The sequence below is a fragment of the Gekko japonicus genome, unplaced genomic scaffold (genome assembly GCF_001447785.1).
Source record: "Gekko japonicus isolate JY-2015 unplaced genomic scaffold, Gekko_japonicus_V1.1 scaffold2001, whole genome shotgun sequence".
NCBI classification, from domain to species: Eukaryota; Metazoa; Chordata; class Lepidosauria; order Squamata; family Gekkonidae; genus Gekko; species Gekko japonicus.
Genome location: NW_015167595.1, coordinates 327844 through 343320, shown reverse-complemented (window position 1 = coordinate 343320; position 15477 = coordinate 327844). Strand labels below are relative to the sequence as shown.

The 15477-nt window shown below is 46.7% G+C and overlaps 1 protein-coding gene across 1 annotated transcript; it reads left to right on the top strand.

Moving 5' to 3' along the window:
• Window positions 1-277: 277 nt before the first annotated feature.
• LOC107112788 (hepatocyte nuclear factor 4-alpha-like) lies at window positions 278-5257 on the top strand (the record flags this gene model as incomplete). Its single annotated transcript, XM_015413973.1, has 5 exons — window positions 278-365; window positions 2428-2583; window positions 3475-3711; window positions 4208-4333; window positions 5115-5257. Coding segments are annotated over 5 exons (750 nt in total), but the record flags the coding sequence as incomplete, so codon positions are not given.
• Window positions 5258-15477: the final 10220 nt, after the last annotated feature.

The window sequence follows — 15477 nt, the reverse complement described above, 5'->3', positions numbered from 1 at the left end:
TTATGGGGGGGGTCTTCCTCTTTAAAGCATTCCCAAAGAAACAGGATGGCCTTGAGGGTCAGCATGATAGCTGCTCAGCTCTTAACATTACTGTCTGGGCCCATAACCTGTTGGAGAGTGCCTATGTAGCACCAACAATTACTTCCAATTACCTGGTATTCCCAGAAGGTAGTAGGAAGATGTGCTTTGTAAAAGTTCTTTTCTGAGGGTTCATCACAGCCCTTTCCCCTGCCCTTCCTGTGTCATCCAAATAATAGCATGCCTTTGTTTCACTCAGGTGGCTTTGCTACGGGCACACGCAGGGGAACACCTCTTACTGGGAGCAGCCAAGCGGTCAATGATCTTCAAAGACATCTTACTACTAGGTAATATCTCAGGAGACTTCTGCTTCTTCTAACTAATAGAAGAGATGTTTTCTTTGTAGGGATTTGGAAGGAAAGGGGTGCTGGCCTCCTGTTTCTAATTCAAATGCTGGATTGGCAAGCAATTGAACAATGAGGCCTGAAACAGAATGTAGTTTTTACAAGAGTTGAAAGCAGGTTGAGAGAGGATCAGTCCTCGTTTTTCTTTAAAGATGAGTTGTGAGTTTTTGAAACAATACCAAAATCAGCAAAGAAAGCCAGTTTCCTAAGGGTGAGAACATAGAAGCAGCCCTGCTGGATCAGTCCAAAGATCTATCTAATCCAGAATCCTGTTGAGTCCACTCTGTTAAGCAGTGATGCCCACAAGGAGGGTGTGAAGTCTGCTGTCATCACCTCAAGGAGTGAGGGTGGGAATCCCACTTCCAAACTATCATCTGCCTCCATTATGACCTATGGATTTTGTTGCTGTTTTGCAAGGTCATAGAAAATTCTGCAGCAGTGGGACTTGTATAATAGCAGAACTGGGAAGCCTTCATTCTGTTTTCTGAAAATCAAGACCATATAAAATTTTTAAAAATTCTTTGTAATGGATTTGGGAAGTTAAAAAATGCCACCTGCACAAGGTGGACCCTTTATCAGTCAGAAGACCTGATAGGAAACATTTTAAATGACAAATAAAGGAGAGAACGTGAACACATTTAGGCTCCGATTTGCAAACAGTTAACTGCTACATATTCTGGAAGACATTAGAGGAAAGGCCATGACTCAGTGGTGGAGCACATGCTTTGAATTCAGACGGTTTCAAGTTTCATATCGGGCATCTCCTGTTAAGAATCTCCAGGCCTAACTACATGTGATCTTTCCCCCTGGGTCTGCATGGTCTACATGTATTGGTGAGTTCTCCACTGGGAACACAGTTCTTAATGGTGTGACACCCTGTTCAGGACTAGGGCACACAAGAAGAAGGGGCTTCAGCTTTCCCCCTGTGTCCTTTTCCCAATCCGAAGTGGCCTCAGGGCACTCCACATGCAATGAAAAGGTACATGACCCATGGAATTGCATAGTAAATCAGACCATTGGCCCATCAAAGTCAGTATTCTGTACTCAGACTGGCAGAGACTCTCCGGGGTCTCAAGCAGAGGTCTTTCACACTACTTGCTACCAGTGTTCCCTCTAAGATGAGTTAGTGTGAGCTAGCTCACAGTTTTTTAGCCTCCGGCTCACACATTTTTGTCTCAACTCAGGGAGGAGGGCTCCAGAGCAAACTAATTTATGCAGCAGCCAAATCGCTCGCTCACAACTTTAATGCCAGGAGCTCACAAAGTAGAATTTTTGCTCACAAGACTGCACAGCTTAGAGGGAGCATTGCCTGCTACCTGATCCTTTTAACTGGAGATGCCAGGGATTGAACTTGGGGCCTTCTGCATGCCAAGGAGATGTTCTGCCACTGAACCATGACCCCCTCCCATACATAAAGGCTTCCCAGTGGGGCCAACAGTGCTTCCCCATGGCCATTTTAGTTGGGAAAACAACATGGGAGGGGGAAGTACATGCACATGTACCCTCTTCCCATATACTTTGTTCCTGATCCAAATCAAGTCCTTTGCACCTAGAGATTGTGTTCCCAGCAGGGAAATCACAAGTACACATCTGACTGATAGACTGGGGCCACTTAGGCCCTCAGGTAGGAGGTCCTGGGAAAGACATTTCTCTGCCTGGGACCCTGGAGAGCTCTGCTATCAGTTAAGACAACCTTAAACTGTACATATAAATAACTCCATGGCACCCGCCACCCAGTATCAAAAAGAGAACAGACCATCAATTGATGTATTGGGGTGGGGGTAGCTGGAATCACCTGATGTGATTTCAGCTTGTCTTCTAAAATAAAAAAGCTGTAAAATAAGAAAAAAAGGGAATGCCTGAAAGCTTCATTGATCAATTTCCCCTTGTTGCTAATTTATATATGGATAGAGGGGTCAAATATTAGCATCGTTTAACCTGCAGTGTGTACAGAAGAGTGAAGGCACCCCATTTGGTCTTTAAAGAATACCACTTTTGCCTGCAGGAAATGATCACATAATCCCCAGGAACTGTCCGGAATTGATGGAGGTCAGCCGTGTGGCTGTGCGGATCCTGGATGAACTTGTGCTGCCTTTCCAGGAACTGCAGATTGATGATAACGAATATGCGTGTTTGAAAGCCATCATCTTCTTTGATCCAGGTAGAATGGGGGGCGGGGGGCGGTGGCATTGCACTAACTGGAAAAGAATCAAACAGTTAAAAATAGGTTGAATCACCAGTTGCAGATCTCTAGGTGGTTAGTTGGTTATATGAGCAAGCATCGACAAAGGATTCTCAAAAGACCTACTGCCTCAGGAGATAATAGTCATAATATATACAGCTAATTTGTGTAGCTCTTTGTTTAAAGTGACTCGAATAAATGATCTCAGTAGTCCTTACAGTATCCCTTTAAGGTGGTGGAAAGGGCTGTCAGGTTGCAACTGACTTATGAAGACCCTGCAGGGTTTTCAAGGCCAGAGACATTCAGAGGTGCTTTGCCATTGCCTGCCTCTGCATAGCAACAATGGACTTCCTTGGTGGTCTCCCATCTAAGTACTAACCAGGGCTGACCCTGTTTGCCTTCTGACTAGATCGGGCTAGCCTGGGCCATCCAGGTTGTGTCAGGATTGTGGAACCAACCAGCAATCTAAAAACAGAATTGAAACAAAGCATAAGTGTTAACGTGAGCCATGAAATGATGCAAAATTATATACTAGGATCCTACTTACAGTAAGCGATGCACAGTAGTATAGAGCACAGTCCCGAATCATTTGTCTAGGGTGAATCATTTTGTACAGTTTGAGGGGCAGGAGCTGAATATTCAGAGAAATGCTGCCACAAGATATTCCAGATAAAAGAAAGAAGAGTGTATTCCTAGGCAGAAGTAAAAGGCCTGGGTAGAGTTTAGAATACGTTCAGTCCTGACTGTGGAGTCGGTTGACTAATGCAGCACGAAGGCATCTGAATCAGTCTGAATCCGTGAGCCGTGCTTGGGAGACTCACCCGCCCTTTAGGAATGGCATTGCCTTGAACATCTTGTGGTTTCCTCCAGATGCTAAAGGCCTCAGCGACCCCACCAAGATCAAAAGGATGCGGTATCAAGTCCAAGTCAGCCTAGAGGACTACATCAACGACCGACAGTACGACTCCCGGGGACGCTTCGGAGAGCTGCTGCTTCTGCTGCCGACCCTCCAGAGCATCACCTGGCAGATGATAGAGCAGATCCAGTTTGTCAAGCTCTTCGGCATGGCCAAGATCGACAACCTGCTGCAGGAGATGCTGTTGGGGGGTGAGTAGTGGAGCTGAGAACTTTGCTGCCGTTGGCCTTCAAGGCTTTATGTGTTATGCTAAGAAGAAGGTGCTGGTGAGAGGGAGGAGGAAACAGCTGGAGCCATAGAACAGCCCCTGGCTCAGAAGTCCCTGATTAAGAGAGATTTTAGTTAGTCCTCCCAATTTGATTGGCATACAGTCAAGAAGTTCCTCGTTGAAATAATGTTATTGACTTTCTTTCACCACCAGCCTGTGGAAAGAAAGAGGCAGTACACAACCCGGGACATGTCTTCTTCTGCTTTAAAATGCTACTAGCAGATTGAGGGAGCCAGTTTCCAATATCAAAATGAAGTTGAGGTCAAAAGGTTAAAACCCCTCTCTGTTCCCTACATGGCCCTGAGGAAAACTGAGGCCCCTTAAGGGTGTGTGTGTGTTCTTTTGCAAGTGCAATTAAAAAATTGCAAATCCCCAAAGAACGCTCCAGGAATGTTTTTTAATAACATAAACAATTGCAGGGTCGTCGAGTGACACGCCTCATGCTCACCATCATGCTCTGCACCCACACCTTATCCAGGAGAATCTCGGGACAAACGTCATTGTGGCCAACACGATGCCTGCTCAAATCCACAACGGGCAGCTGTGTGAGTATCCCTGCACAAGCAGTTTGTCTTTCTAGGAACGCTCATCTTTGCACTGAATCATGGTACTTGGAGTGAGTTAGGCTGTGTACAGATAATATTCTTTTGCTAATGATACAGACAGAGGCAGTGTGCTCTGCACCGGAGGCTGTCTAGCTGCATGGATAGCTGAACACTCCCCCCCCCCCCCCCCGCACACTGTTTACCTGACCAAGCTGCTGTTTGCTGTGTTTGAGGAAGCATACAATAATATGCTGAAAACTGTTTCTACCACATAAGTAAATAGGAGCTCTGGAGAGACCATTTAAAGTCAGGCACAGAGGAAAAGGATAATGCGGCCACTGAATGCCATCGCTCCAGCCTGAATCTATTTGGTATTTAACAGTAGTTCTTTTCAGTCATTATGTCTTTGGCATTCCTACCTTGTGTACCAGGAGCGGGAACTATGTGCTACCCTTGAGACACATGCAGTTGCCATTATGTGTGAATAAGTATGCAGAACTTTCAGGGGCTGAAGCCTGGAAAGACTTATATCACCCTGTTCATACAAAATGGCCACCATGCTTATCTGCTGGATCTCTCCCAGTATGCAGAAGAGGAGCAGGAGAAACATAATGACTGGACAGGGGTAATTTTAGAAAGTGCTGGAGATCCGTCTGCCAACATCTTATCTGCTTTGTCCGTGACTTAAGCCTTGTGCATTGCAATGCCTTTGCTTCACTCATGTGCTTTGACTGCACAACTGCTTATTTCGTAACATTGGGGTTTTTTTTCCTCCCTGCAGCCACTCCTGAAACTCCTCAACCTTCCCCACCCTCTGGCTCGGGAGCTGAACAATACAAACTGCTTCCTGGGGCCATTGCAGCTGTAGCCAAACAGCCGAGCCTGATCCCTCAACCCACCATCACAAAGCAAGAGGTCATCTAGCATCTGACCGAATGAATCCATCCCTTTGTCACAAAGACCCTCCTGCAAAGGGGCTGGGGGACAGACCCCTCGTGTTCTCATCTTGATCGCTCTGGACGTGGAATATTCCCCGAGGAATCCCAGGGCACGGAGGCCTGGGATTCGTTCATCAGCAACCGCATGTAAATGGCAACTCTGCATGCAACCGTTGGAACATGGGCGCCTGAGCATTGCAGAATTGGCGCATTGGTCTTGATGGATGCCTCATTTGTAGGGCTGGATCCCATACTTCACACTGGATGGCGGACTGCTTAAAAAAAATTGCACTGACCTGCCTGTTTCTTCACTGCCACTGAGTTGTTTGCTTTTTAAAAATTTCTCTGCCGATCTGACTATTTGGGGGGGAACGGCAGCATACTGGGGTGGGGGGTGGGGACGACACATCAACACTGGGGCATCTCTAAATAGCTCCATGCTCCTCCAAGGACATAATGGAATTACGCATTACCCAATGAGTGTGGTCCCCAAGGAGGAAAATGTAGAGTTCGAACTGGCTGCTGCTTCTTCCACGGCTTCACTGCCAGCCTCGGGACAAAACAAATTAAGCGCCTAGCTTTGATGCTTCCTGTGGTCTTCAGTGACAAACGAAATTCAGATCATGTTCTCCTGAACTACAGATCACATGGTGACACTTGATGCAGCTAATGGTTGGTGACTGAAGTGAAGGACCCCAGCAGGCCATTAGAACAAACAACCACCTTGCTGTCTCATACCAAGGGTCAACTGCCCTCCTAACTGTGGCATGTCACATAAATGAGATGGCCTCCTTCACTTGGTTTAACCCTGAAATTTGGCTCTCAAGTATATTGCTTATGGACATGGAGGTTCCATGTAGCTGACAAGATTGATGGGCTTTGGTACATTTCTCCTCTTGGTGAATTTGGTCTAATCCTAATTTGCTTTTCTGGAGCCAGGTCAATTTATTTTGGCGTGGAGGGGGATTCATCTGTATTGAGGTTCAGTTGCTTTTGGTGGCCTTGTTCCCTTTCTGTATCCAAAATATTATTGTCTGGCTATATGGAATGGAAATATGATGGAAATGTGTGCTTCAGTGAACATCCTAATCCAGTTAGACAAGTCCAGCTCCGTGTAGCTTCCTTATACTAAATCAGACCATTGGTCTATTACGGTCAGTATTGTCTGCTCTGACTGGCTGCAGCTCTCCAGGGCTGTGGCTCAGTGGCAGAGCCTCTGCTTCTCCTGCAGAAGGTCCCAGGTTCAATCCCTGCACCCCCAGTTAAAAGAACCAGGCAGTAGGTGATGTGAAAGATCTCTGCCCGAGACCCTGGAGAGCTGCTGCCAGTCTGAGTGGCCAATACTGACTTTGATGGACCAAGGGCCTGATTCAGTATAAGGCAGGCTCACGTGTGTGTCTTTCATCTCACCTATTACATTATGCTTTTAACTGGCATTGGCAGGGGCGAACCTGCGACTTTGTGCGTGCCAAGCAGATGCTGTATCACTGAGCCACAGCCTATCCACTTTCCATCCACTTCTGGACACGAATAAGATACAGAATAATGGCGTGTTATATATTTTCCCAGATGCTACTCTTTTGGAGATGATGGAGTACATATGAGTGCAAACTAGTGGGGTTGGGGAAGACAAAGGCCCAAGGATGGCCTGACCTCCTGAGGACTTGCCCCAGGTCTCACCACCATCCAAGGTGTTCATAGATCATGGAAGCCATTTTGTGTGTGTGTGCTGTCAAGTTGCAGCTGACTTTTGGCAACCCCGTAGGGCTCTGAAGGCAAGAGACATTCAGAGGTGGTTTGCCATTGCCTACCTTTCATAGCAACCCTACACTTTCTTGGTGGTCTCCCACCCAAGAACTAACCAGGGCTGACCTTGACAAGACTGGGCTAGCCTGAGCTATCCAGGTCATGGCAAGGAAGTCCATAGATGACTGCATGTGTGGGGCCAACTGTACATTTTGTCAGGATTCATGCTGACTGCAAGAGCAAGCGGGCATGACAATGCAAAGTCGGATTCCTGGTTTTGAACTCTTGATGCCATGTCATTTGCTGGGAAGTGCTCGTGTGAATCCTGCCATTGCTTCCCATACATGGCAATTATGGTACATCCCTAGAGCCTGTGAGATTTGGAAATCATAGCGAAGGAGGGTTGGAGGGACTGGGATGGAATCTAGCCCTATTCACAAGTTACAGTGAATGCACATACATCCTGTATGTATATGTATGCATCTGCGTGTAAGGAAGAGCCAGCATGGATTCACTTTGCAATTGAAATAAAGGACCAGTATGTGGATAAACGGGAGGGTCTGTATCACACTTTCAGCTGTACATGTGTTGAGTGTAACCTGAGAATTACCCAATGCATGTATTTTTTAAAAAATCAAGTGTACACGCTACGTGTATTGTACATGTATTCACTGTAACTTTTGAACAGGGTTCTTATCTCCCTGTTTTGAAGTCTTCAGCACATACCGCTGTCATATTTTCAAAGCTGCCTCCGCAGCCATGAGGTTTAGGAACCTGGAAAAAAAATCAGCAAGTCAGGATTCTAAAGGCTGCATGGAAGTGGCCCTGCTTGTGATGCGACGATAGATGTTGATCACTGCAGAATTAAACAGGAGTGTACAAGATAGCATACCTGAAGGATGCCTTAGTGGTCACTAAACATGCACCTCTTGGGTGTTGATGTATCTGTTATTCTTTTTTAGCAAGCTGGTCTCGTGTCAAGCCCTGATTTAGTTAACCTAGTGAAGGAGAACATCAAAAGGTAAAAGAAAACCAAATGTCATTTGCAAGGTCAAGGACCTTGAAGTGCCTTTCTTTTATTCCAAGATACCACATAAAAATAGTAAATGAATGAAGTTTCTAGTTTCTTTTTTGCCATCAAGTCACAACCGACTTATGGTGATCCTGTGGCAGGAGACGTCCAGAGGTGGTTGGCCATTGCCTGCCTCTGCATAGCAACTCTTGTATTCCTTGGGGTCCTCCCATTTAGATACTGACCAGGGTCGCCCCTGCTTAGCTTCCAAGATCTGACGAGATCAGGCTATCTTGGGCTATAGAGAAATAGGGATCCAGTTCATGAGGAAATGAAAAGTCACTATAAGATCTTTTGGCCCTCAGCATTTATGTGGTGAAATTATACTGTGAGAAGACTCCACATGAAGTGAGATTACAAGTTACCACATTTGACCTCCTGATGGCACTGGTATTTCTGGCCACTGTGTGATACAGAGCGTTGGACTGGATGGGCCTTTGGCCTGATCCAACATTGGCATCTCTTATGTTCTTATGTAAAGAAACTAAAGAAGTTAACACGTTTTTAAGGAAGTTAATTTCTAACATTTTCTAGGATGCAGCAACTTATGAGGTCCTCTGTACAATGCAACTATGGAGGGGGAAAGTACACTTTGGGGTGAGGCTTCCTCCTCAGAAATGGTTGTGTGAACTGGCCTTACAAAAACGAGGGCTCTGAATGACCCAGGATGGTCAGCAAAGAAGCGCGGCTGAAACACTGAATTCCTTATTTACATAAACGGTGTCTGTTGTCAACAGGTCCATCTAGTTCCAAACTCTCTCTCTAGTCTGACTGGCAACAGCTCTCCAGAGTCTCAGCGGAAAAACGTCTTTCCCAACAATTGCCATCTGAGGTAACTTTGAGAGGCCAGGGATCTGAGCCACAGCTATTCCCCATGGGAGGAACCTCACATGCTCACAATGAATGTGGGAAAGACACTTTGATCTTCTCTGACTGCCAAAAAGACAAATAAGCGGGTTCCAGATCAAATCAAGCCTGAACTTTCCTTAGAAGCTAAAATGACCATACTGAGGGTATTGTACTTTGGTCACATCATGAGAAGAACAAAAGTCGCTGGAAAAGGCCATCATGCTAGGAAAGGTTGAAGGCAGAAGGAAAAGAGGAAGACCCAACATGAGATGGATGGACAAGCAAGGCTGTTCAGGACAGGACTTTTTGGAGGCTGTTAATTCCTAGGGTTGCTATAAGTCACAAGTGACTTGACCGCGCTTAACACACACAGAGCACATATTTAACATCTTTCCACCCATAACCCCCCCCCCCCAGGCAAACATACATTGCAATGGAAGTTCAGCCGTGATGGCCAAGTGTCTTCCAGGGAATATATGGTGCTGCCTGGTAGGAAAGACCTGAGTCTGAGGTCTTTCTCCGGCCTTTAAGTCAGGAACCAAATCTGGGAATTTATGCACCAAGGTACAATGCTCTGCTTCTGAACACTGTCCTCTCTTGCTATTTCTGGCCTTTCCATTCCGAAACCCATACAGTTATGAAACTTTGGAGGGTGTGTGACTCAGCTCCTTCCATCTCCGTACATTTAAAAACTGGAATTATACACTGGGGAAAGGCTAGCTTATGGTGACCACCAATGTTCCCTCTAAGCTGTGGAGTCTTGTGAGCAAAAATTCTACTTTGTGAGCTACCAGCATTAAAACTGTGGGCGAGCAGTTTGGCTACTGCACAAATTAGTCTGCTCTGGAGCCGTCCCTTCCTGAGCGAAGACAGAAAGGTGTGAGCCGGAGGCTAAAAAACTATGAGCTAGCTCACACTAACTCAGCTTAGAGGGAACACTGGTGACCACAGACATAGGTTTTGTGGTGTCATCTCTAGACTTGTAAAGGACAGCCGAAGTTGTAACTCTGCCAAAAGAACTCTCAAGTCTGATTCTTAACTGGAGAAAGGCCGACCTGTTGATATTAATGGAGCTCATCACATTGACTCTAGCCTGGAGTCTTTGCCCTTCAGTTCCGATGCAGAAATACACTCACCCGGCCAACAGACGGAGGGTGTCAAAGTATTGTCACATTTCCCAGCCGGGACTGTGTTATGCTGTGTAATTTATTACCACAATGGACCTAATCACTTTCCCCTGTAAATTATTATGTAAATCATATTGATTATTTATAATTGCAAAATTGAATGTGAATAACATAAATTACAATAGCGGCTGCCTCGACCGCGCCAGCCTTTTCTGTATGTAGGGGATAGTCTAAGGGAGGCGTTCAGGTGGGAGCAATCCCCTAACGTCAAAAAGTCTAGTGTGGTACATTAATTGTCGTCGACTACTGCCTTCCAATGGAAACAGAGCTGTATTTCTTTATTAGTATTTTTAAAAATACAAAAAAAATGTTTTCTAATCTGTCTCAGGTGGGTGTTTTATTTTTCTAAAGAAAAAGCAGGCCGTATTAAAGTTAGGGATGTACATAGCTAGGATTGCTGGCTGTGGGTGGGGAAATATCTGGGGAGGGCGGACTTTGGGGAGGGGAGGGGCCTCAGCAGGGTACAATGCTATAGGGGCCACCCTCCAAAGCAACCATTTTCTCCAGGGGAACTGATCTCTGGAGATCCATTCTAATACTGGGAGATCTCCAGACCCCACCTTGAGGTTGGGAAATCTATACCTTACAATGGATCCCGTGTTTCCAGGGCTATTTTTGGGCAGGGACGCACAGGAACGGAGTTCCGGCTGTCTCCCAAGTTGGCCACACCCAGCAGGAACTCATTATCATAATAGGCCACACCCAGCAGCAGAAACTCATTAGGATTGGCTACATTAGAGGTGTGTGGCCTAACATGCAAAGGAGTTCCTGCTACAAAAAAAGGCCCTGGGTTTTGACAACAGAAAAGGTAAACAGAATAACAAGCAAAAGGTGGGTGTGGCTGGATAACCACACTTCTGGTAATATGTGGGTGCGGCCTAATGTGCTAATGAGCTGTGCTGTCAAGGGTGGGACCCAATATGCTAATGAGTTCCTGCTGTTGGGTGTGGCCTATTATGCGAATGAGTTCCTGCTGGGCTTTTTCTACAAAAAGAGCCCTGCGTGTTTCTATTCCACCAATAGCAGTTTTCCACCACTGCAGGGAGTCTTCTGCTAGTGGAACAGTAGTGGAAGTCTCCATGCACCAGAAGAAGGCCCCACCATAAGTAGAATGAAATCATAAGTGCCATCCAGTTGTATCCCTAAACTGGGGTTTTCTGTCACTTTCAGACCTAAAGTTCAATAGGATTGAAGCTACTTCACACATCCATAATCATGAGTGGGAAGGAATCAGATCTAGATTAATGCACTTTTATAGACCATCAACCCAACTGTAACATAATGGAGGGTGTTCCCAGGCAAGAAACATTCACCAGGTAGCTTTTACATTTTTTATTTCATCCTTTTGCCAAGAAGTTCAAGATAGCACTCACGGCTCTCTTCTCCACTCACAAAATCTCCCCAAAGCCTTGTGAAGTTGGTTAGACTAAGCAAGAACGACTGGCCCAAGGTCACCAAGTGAGATTCATGGCTCAGTGGGTATTTGAACAACACAGATCTCTCCAGTTCTTGTCCAGCCATCTGCCCATTACACCAGCTCCAGGTTGAGAAATATCTGGAGATTTAGGGGGCAAAGCCTAAAGAGGGGAGGGTTTGAGGAGGGGAGGGATTTCAATAGGCTATAATGCCACAGAGTCCCCCTTCTGAGGCGGCCATTTTCTCCAAGTAGGGCTGCCAATTCCCCCCGGGGGGCGGATTTCCCCCCGCTTTGGAGGCCCGATTTCCGCCGCCGCAGAATGGGGCCCCGGGGGAAACCCCACCCCGGCATGCACGTCAGCCGGAGGTGACGTGCTGACGCTGGGCACGCTGGGGGCGGGGCCACAGCCATCTGAGGGGAAAACTCTGTTTTCCCCTCAAACGGCTGTGGCCCAGGCCCGTAGTTAACGTGGGGCCCCCGGCCCCCTCGTGTTTCCTCTGGGCCACCTCCCTCCCGGGCTGTCCCCGAGGTACCTCAGCTCGCCACCTGCACACCATGCTGTCTACAACCTGGCTGCCTGACAACTGAGCTCCTTGGGCACTCCAGAGAAGTGGAATCCTTCGTCCCCAGAGCTACCTCCCCATTCTCCCCTCCCCTTGAAACTCAGCCAAATTGCCGCCAGCTGCTGCCGGCTTCTCTTCCTCACCATCCACCCTCTCTTAACCACAGGACCGGTCTCTGTACTCCAGCCCGTGTGTGCCGACTTTAATTAAAACCCCCCCCCCCCCCCCCCCCCCCGCCAGAGGGTTACCTGGAACTTTGATTAAATTAGCTGTCGCCCCCCATGGCCCCCTCCCTAAAAAGTCCCTAGCTACAGGGCTGCTGTGGCCCTGCCCCCAGCATGCCTGGCGTCAGCATGTCACATCCGGCTGACGTGCATGCGGTGCGCAGGAGACGTCGTCCGGGAGCCCCCCGCCGCAGAGCTAAAGGTATTTGGCAACCCTATCTCCAAGTGAACTGATATCTGTTGCCTGCAAATCAATTGTAATAGCAGGAGATCTCCAGGCAGCACCTGGAGGTTCACAGTCCCAGACATGGGGTGTGTGTGTGTGTGTCCAACCCTCCACTTGTTGTTGTTAGAATTTTTTGGAAATTCAAGAAATCTTACTGTCCACCATTGGTTGACAATATGTTTTGTTAAAGACCAATGCAAATCAGGAATCTTCTTTGAATGAAGGAAGACTAAGGGGAGGGAGAAGAATGGGAAAGAAAGGGGGTAGAATGAGAGGGAAGGAGCAAACTGTGACTGGAGGGCAGGTTTGTTGACAGGCAGAGGCTGCTGGAAGAAAATGTAACTACCAGTATTCAAAGGTCTTCCTGGCCTGCCCCCCCCCCCGGTGCCATTCAAGAGGCTGACAGGAAAAATGGGGGGGGCTCTTTGATGTTATGTCCACCCACAACATCATTTCCAGAATGAAACCGGAAGTGATGTTATCACATCAGGGCAACACTTTAGGATTCCCCCAAACTCTATAGGCTTCACTGTAACACATGAACGGGGCTTCTGGATCATAGCTCCTAGCTCCTGTTCTTCAACAGACCTGGTGTGTTACAGTATGCTGATGTTTTTCTATAAAATGTTTTTATTACATGGAAGTTGGTATCCTGAAGAGTACTGAAGGCTTGCAAACCGAGGACATTTTTCCTTCTGTTGTAATCTGATCAGCGAAGTGGGTGAAGCCAAAGGCAGGATAGGGATACCAATGCACAAAAGAAAGATAAAGTGAAAGTTAATTTGTTACTGGTTGTAAAAGTGAAGAAATACACTGAAGATTAGGAAAGATTGTAAACTGTTCCACCCCCCACCCCCACACATACTGGTCACAAGACCCTTGTGGCAGCCGGGCATGTCAAAGCATGTGCAGTCCTGAATCAGAAGGGTGCGGATGTAGGACGGGATTCAGGGTTCATTTGCACCAGCCAATTCTCACTCTGCTGCTGGCCATGAAACTAGACTTAGCACAGGAGTGACTAGCAATAATTTGGTTCTACATTTCTGCTGAAAGAGCCTTTCATAAGTTTGGGGTGTTCTATCTTTCGTCCCACTCTTCCTTTCAAGACCTCAGGGCAGTTTACAAGGTTCTCTCCTCACAACCACCCTGCGAGGTAGGCCAGCCTGAAGTAAAGTGGCTGGCTCCAACAAGGATTTGAATTCAGGTCTCCCCAGTCCTGGACCACCACTCTAACCATTGCATCACCCTGAGTATAATTAACTGCTGTTTCCTTGGGGGTGCTTGTAAGGGACAGTGGGATAGGATTTTGAAGCTGTGCATTCTCCTGGACATAACTTGTTGTTCCTTCCTTTGGAAACACAGTAAAGACGTCATTATTCTCAGTGGGAGGCAAAGAATAAAAGGGTATGTTGATCTGCAATGAAAGCACATTTGAACACAGGAACCAACCAAGAAGTGAATAGATAGAAGAAGTGAGCAGTGACTCACAAAAGCTCATACCCTGCCACAAATTTTATTAGTCTGTAAGGTGGAGCTGCGGTGGCTCAAGTGGTTAAGACGCTGAAGGCTGTGGAAGGTCGGTAGTTCAGCAGTTCGAGACCCGGGTGCCGCATGACGGAGTGAACTCCCGTCTCTAGTTCCAGCTCCTGCCAACCTAGCAGTTCGAAAGCAAGAAATTGCAAGGAGATAAATAGGTACCGCCTTCGTGTTTCGTCATGCTGGCCACATGACCACGGAAACGTCTACGGACAGCGCTGGCTCTTCGGCTTTGAAATGGAGATGAGCACCACAACCCTAGAGTCGGATTCGACTGGCTTTCGAGCAAGGGACCCTTTACCTTTACCTTTTTAAGGTGCTACTGGACTCTTACTCTTTTCTACTACAACCCAGTAAATATTAAACATCTAAAAAAACTGTTTCTTTGGGAGACATAAATTGCAGAGTCTTAAAAATGCTTCATTTTCACTGGGTTGTGTCTCTGGTATGTTAGGAACATGCCTTACTTTAACATAAATAGTGTTTCATTTTCCTATGTAAACCTTCACGGATTAGCAAAAACGTTTTCAGAACTTTCCCCACCGTTTTTTCCCAGGAGTGCTGATATCTTCAGTGGAAAATGGTACCATTGAGTGACTTTTATAGCCCTGCATATTATACTTGACAAAAGCAGCTATTACTGCTATAAAACACACACACCTATTCCAAGGCCTGATAGCCATAAAAAGAGAGAAGCCGTGGGGACCAGCTGGGGACGTGGCAGTGCTGAGACAGGCGCTTCTGCGTGCCAGCCGGGATCGGTTCCTTCAAGGTTGAATGGGGTTCCTTTTTGGAGAGTTCGCCTTGGAGATACCATGCGCCTGTCTTGTGTAAAAAAAAAGACCCCAGTCCCACTAAACAACAAAAAGTCAGAAGTCGAGTACTGCACGTAACTTTTCAAGTTCCGCCTTTTTTAATGGAAAGGTACAACACCTTCAGCAGTAAACATGCCTACTGGAAATGCAAGTGGCAACTCAGGCCAATAAAATCACAGCCCAGGATTCCCAGTTCTGACCAGGGTGTGGGTACAAGTAGTATAAACTGCAGAACGCCGGCACATTCGCGCTTAGGTTGGTTAACTCACAAAGTAAACCTCTATCCACTCTTCAGACTTATAATGGGTTTAAGCTGGGTACAAAAACCAACTCTTCTTCTTCTTCCCTTTCTTTCTTAAAAAGATATGTGCCTTTCTGTCATTAGATTATGGGATATTGGGGGGGGGGGCTAGAATGTGACTGAATACCCCAGTGGAAGAAATAAGATGTGGTAGAGGAAAGATGGTCATAAGAAAGGGACTTGCCAAACACAAAAGTCCCCCTGATGAACATTTATTATACATATGTACCACTGGCTGCGAGAGTTGGACTATAAGGAAGGCCGAGCGCC